General features: G+C 45.6%; 1 protein-coding gene across 1 annotated transcript; it reads right to left on the bottom strand.

The window, feature by feature from the left end:
• Positions 1–2,030: 2,030 nt before the first annotated feature.
• Positions 2,031–3,664, bottom strand: LOC119597745 (leucine-rich repeat-containing protein 59-like; the record flags this gene model as incomplete). The annotated part of the gene is given in 3 exon segments (XM_037947355.1): positions 2,031–2,266; positions 2,503–2,716; positions 3,479–3,664. Coding segments are annotated over 3 exon segments (621 nt in total), but the record flags the coding sequence as incomplete, so codon positions are not given.
• Positions 3,665–4,711: the final 1,047 nt, after the last annotated feature.

Raw genomic sequence — 4,711 nt, 5'->3', positions numbered from 1 at the left:
GCGACGGAGAGAGAGAGAGGGGGGTGGGGGTGCCAGGGGACGGAGAGAGAGGAGGGGGGGGGGGGCCAGGTGACGGAGAGAGAGGAGGAGGGGGTGGGGGGCCAGGTGAAGAGAGAGAGAGGAGGGGGTGGGGGGTGCAGGTGAAGGAGAAAGAGAGAGGGGGGGTGGGGGGGGGGTGCCAGGTGACGGAGAGAGAGAGAGGGGTGGTGGGGTGCCAGGTGGTGACGGAGAGAGAGAGACGGGGGGGGGGGAGCCAGGCAGACGGAGAGAGAGAGAGAGGGGGTGGGGGTGCCAGGTGACGGAGAGAGGATGAGGAGGGAGGTGGGGTGCACGGTGACGGAGAGAGAGAGAGAGGGGGGAGTGGGGGGTGCCAGGCGACGGAAGACGAGATGAGAGGGGGGGGGGGTGCCAGGCGACGGAGAGAGAGAGAGGGGAGGTTTTTGGGGGTCCAGGTGACAGAGAGAGAGAGAGGGGGTGGGGGGGTGCCAGGGACGGAGAGAGAGAGAGGGGGGTGGGGGTGCCAGGTGACGGAGAGAGAGAGAGGGGGGGGTGGGGGTGCCAGGTGACGGAGAGAGAGAGAGGGGGGTGGGGGGTGCCAGGTGGACGGAGAGAGAGAGAGGGGGGGGTGGGGTTGCCAGTGTGACGGAGAGAGAGAGAGGGGGGTGGGGGGTGCCAGGCGACGAGAGAGAGAGAGAGGGGGGTTGGTGGGTTTGCCAGGCTGACGGAGAGAGAGAGAGGGGGGGGGTGGGGTGCAGGCTGACGGAGAGAGAGAGCGGTGGTGGGCGGTGGCCAGGTACGGAGGAGAGAGAGAGGGGTGGGGGTGCCAGGTGACGGAGAGAGAGAGAGGGGACAGCCAGTGACAGAGAGAGAGAGAGGAGACAGCCAGTGACAGAGAGAGAGAGAGAGGAGACAGCCAGTGACAGAAAGAGAGAGGAGACAGCCAGGGACAGAGAGAGAGAGAGGAGACAGCCAGTGACAGAGAGAGAGAGAGGAGACAGCCAGTGACAGAGAGAGAGAGAGAGGAGACAGCCAGTGACAGAGAGAGAGAGAGGAGACAGCCAGTGACAGGCATAGAGAGGAGACAGCCAGTGACAGACACAGAGAGGAGACAGCCAGTGACAGAGAGAGAGGAGACAGCCAGTGACAGACACAGAGAGGAGACAGCCAGTGACAGACACAGAGAGGAGACAGCCAGTGACAGACACAGAGAGGAGACAGCCAGTGACAGACACAGAGAGGAGACAGCCAGTGACAGACACAGAGAGGAGACAGCCAGTGACAAGAGAGAGAGAGAGGAGATAGCCAGTGACAAGAGAGAGAGAGAGGAGACAGCCAGTGACAAGAGAGAGAGAGAGGAGACAGCCAGTGACAGAGAGAGAGGAGAGAGCCAGTGACAGAGAGAGAGGAGACAGCCAGTGACAGAGAGAGAGAGGAGACAGCCAGTGACAGAGAGAGGAGGAGACAGCCAGTGACAGAGAGAGAGAGAGGAGACAGCCAGTGACAGAGAGAGAGAGAGAGGAGACAGCCAGTGACAGAGAGAGAGAGAGGAGACAGCCAGTGACAGAGAGAGAGAGAGGAGACAGCCAGTGACAGAGAGAGAGAGGAGACAGCCAGTGACAGAGAGAGAGAGAGGAGACAGCCAGTGACAGAGAGAGAGAGAGGAGACAGCCAGTGACAGACACAGAGAGGAGACAGCAGAGACAGACACAGAGAGGAGACAGCCACTGACAGACACAGAGAGGAGACAGCCAGTGACAGAGAGAGAAGAGACAGCCAGTGACAGAGAGAGAAGAGACAGCCAGTGACAGAGAGAGAAGAGACAGCCAGTGACAGAAAGAGGAGACAGTGAGTGATAGGGGGAGAGAAGAAACAGTGACAAAGAAAGGAGAGAGCTAATGACAAGTGAGAAAGGAGAGAGCTAATGACAAGTGAGAAAGGAGAGAGCTAATGACAAGTGAGAAAGGAGAATGCGAGTTACAAAGAAAGGAGAAAGCGAGTTACAAAGAAAGGAGAAAGAAAGTGATAGAGAGAAAGGAGTTAGAATCTTAAGGAGAATATTTACCTTGTTTGGACTTCTTTTTCTCTTTTTTGTTGGAGGCTCTTGGTGCTACAACCTTCAAAGGTACAGGTGTTCTTCCATTGGCTTCTGACTTGACCTTTATAGGTGGAACTTGTTCTGCTTTCTTTTTCTCTTTCGCTGCTTTCCTTTCAGCTCGCTTTTTGGCCTGCTTTTCTTCTTCTGCTCGGAGCCGTGCAGCCTCCATCTCTGTTGTGTGAAAAATGTTTTAGGCTGCTCTTTCAATGTCCAATTAAAAAAACTTATTTACGAGTATGTAGAAATGGTTGACGACTTAAATGTAATTTGTTATGATTGGGTAGAAGAGGGATATGTTGTGGAACCATACCAATGTATCTAAATAATTTTCCAGGGGCAGTGTTTAATCATGACTTGTATTAGCTTCATACCCCAATATCTACAGATAAATGAACACCTAAACAAACCTTCCTCTCTCTTAAGCTTCTGTAGTCTTTCCTTTTCCATCTGAATCTGTCTTTGTTTCAGGTGTGCTATAACGTTGCGAGCAGCGGCTTCACACTCTTTCTTGTTGAGGCAATCTCCAGCCACTTTCCTCAAAGTTGGGTTGAGATTGTTGCCCTTTAGGTCAAGCCACTTGAGTTTCCGTAATTGACAGAATGTCACTGGTAAATCTGTCAACTACAACATAGTTTGTATCAGAAAGAAAGAAAGAAAGAAAAAATCTTTCAAATATATATTTCTCTTAAGGGAATCCTATAATTACAACATAATCTGATACTTTCTGTCCTTCATCATGTATCTCCTTTGACCATGAATGTATCTCTCATAACTTGGAAATATCCAGGTCTATTATGTACAGAGGGCATTCACTAACATCACACTTTGTATCTGGCCAGAAGAAAGACCTCACATCTATTGCTTAGAAGCAATGCCATATTCCTATTTCTGTCCATTGATTCACACTAGAGTGCTCCGTCTATAATTAGAACTGTTCTCCGGCATGATTTTTAGTATTAAAGATTCAAAGTAGCTAAATGATTTTAAGGTGGTAGCTTTAGAAAGGATTAAGAAATATTTTAAAATTGTATTAAATTCTGGCAGTGCTGGGTTTTCACAGTGATGGGGTGGCAATGTGTGTTTTACCACCTTGTGTAAATGGAACTAGTATAGACTATGAACTTAACTGGAACCCTGAGACTTGACAATTTCCAAAACAACTTCTTGTATTTTCCTTCCTTCCAGTCATTTTTGAGTTTTTGGCCTTGGTATTCCTAAGCCTACTTCTGATCCTTATATCCACTGGCTGACCCCTCTTTACTTCTTGGGAAATTATTGACCCTTTGAAAACCCAAGCTCAAGAGTAAAGATGCATCAAAATCACTTAAATCTATACTCCTAATTTTGCTCACACTTTAGAAAACTGAAATTTGGCTTACCCACCTGATTGTTATACAAGTCAAGATACTGCAAATTTTGCAGGAGATGGATGTTCGAAGGGAGGTCTTTCAGCTTGTTGGAACTCAAATCAACACGTGTGACATTTGTCAAAGCAATTGCAAAGTTGGACGGTAAACTGGTCAGCTGGTTATTTGAAAGATCTATCTTGGTTGCCCTTGGCAATGCTGCCTGTTGGAAAAATACACAAATAAAATTATTTGCTACAATCTTATGCTTGGGATATAAAAATACACACCCATACACAATGATGTAAAGAAAGTTCTACAATGAGAAATTATTAAATGGTAATTTGCAGTCATTTAATAACCCCATGTGGGTTTTGAAAAAGAAAATTGGGGTCAAATTTTAAACTATACGATGTGAATGCTTGAAGCAGTCTAATTACAAAAATTTACATTCTTATTTCAAAACTGAGCCATATATTTAAAAGATAAGTGTACTATATATATGCTCACATCTGTAAACTCATGATTGTTTTTAGACCTTTGGTAGTTTCTTGCAGCTGTAGGTGTTGCCAGTGTACATAATTCTTTTCAACCTACTAATGACAGGTAACCCACCAGTGAGACATCTTGAGGATGCACCATTTCCGGGCATCTTGTATGAGATACTGTTGTTCTTGACAGGTTGCAGGGGGTGCCTCACATGTGATAGATAATGTAAGAACCTCAATTGCATCTGTTATGTCTACATGGATATTTCCAAGACGATTTCTTATTGAACATGTATCCACAAGTTACAACATGAGGTCATATAAAGATATGAAGTTATCATTAATTTCAATTACCTGGATTTGACATTATATATTCATGGAGGGAGTAGGAGATTTGTGAAAAGAGGGAGAGGGAGAGAGACAAAAGCAAAATGAAAACAAAAGCTGAGACTAAGGAGAGAGGAAGGTAGATACACTGTCAGACAGAATGATAGACAGAGAGGTAGGCAGGTCGGCAGAGATAGATGAATAAATAAATTTATTAATACAGATATATACATAATATATATATGCACACATATACATATATATATACATATACATATACATATGTATGTATACATATACATATGTATGTATACATATACATATGTATGTTATATATACATATGTATGTATATATATACATATGTATGTATATATATACATATGTATGTATATATATACATATGTATGTATATATATACATACGTATGTATATATATATACATACGTATATATAT

Source organism: Penaeus monodon, chromosome 40, assembly GCF_015228065.2.
Source record: "Penaeus monodon isolate SGIC_2016 chromosome 40, NSTDA_Pmon_1, whole genome shotgun sequence".
NCBI lineage: Eukaryota > Metazoa > Arthropoda > Malacostraca > Decapoda > Penaeidae > Penaeus > Penaeus monodon.
This window is presented reverse-complemented; position numbering and strand designations above follow the sequence as displayed.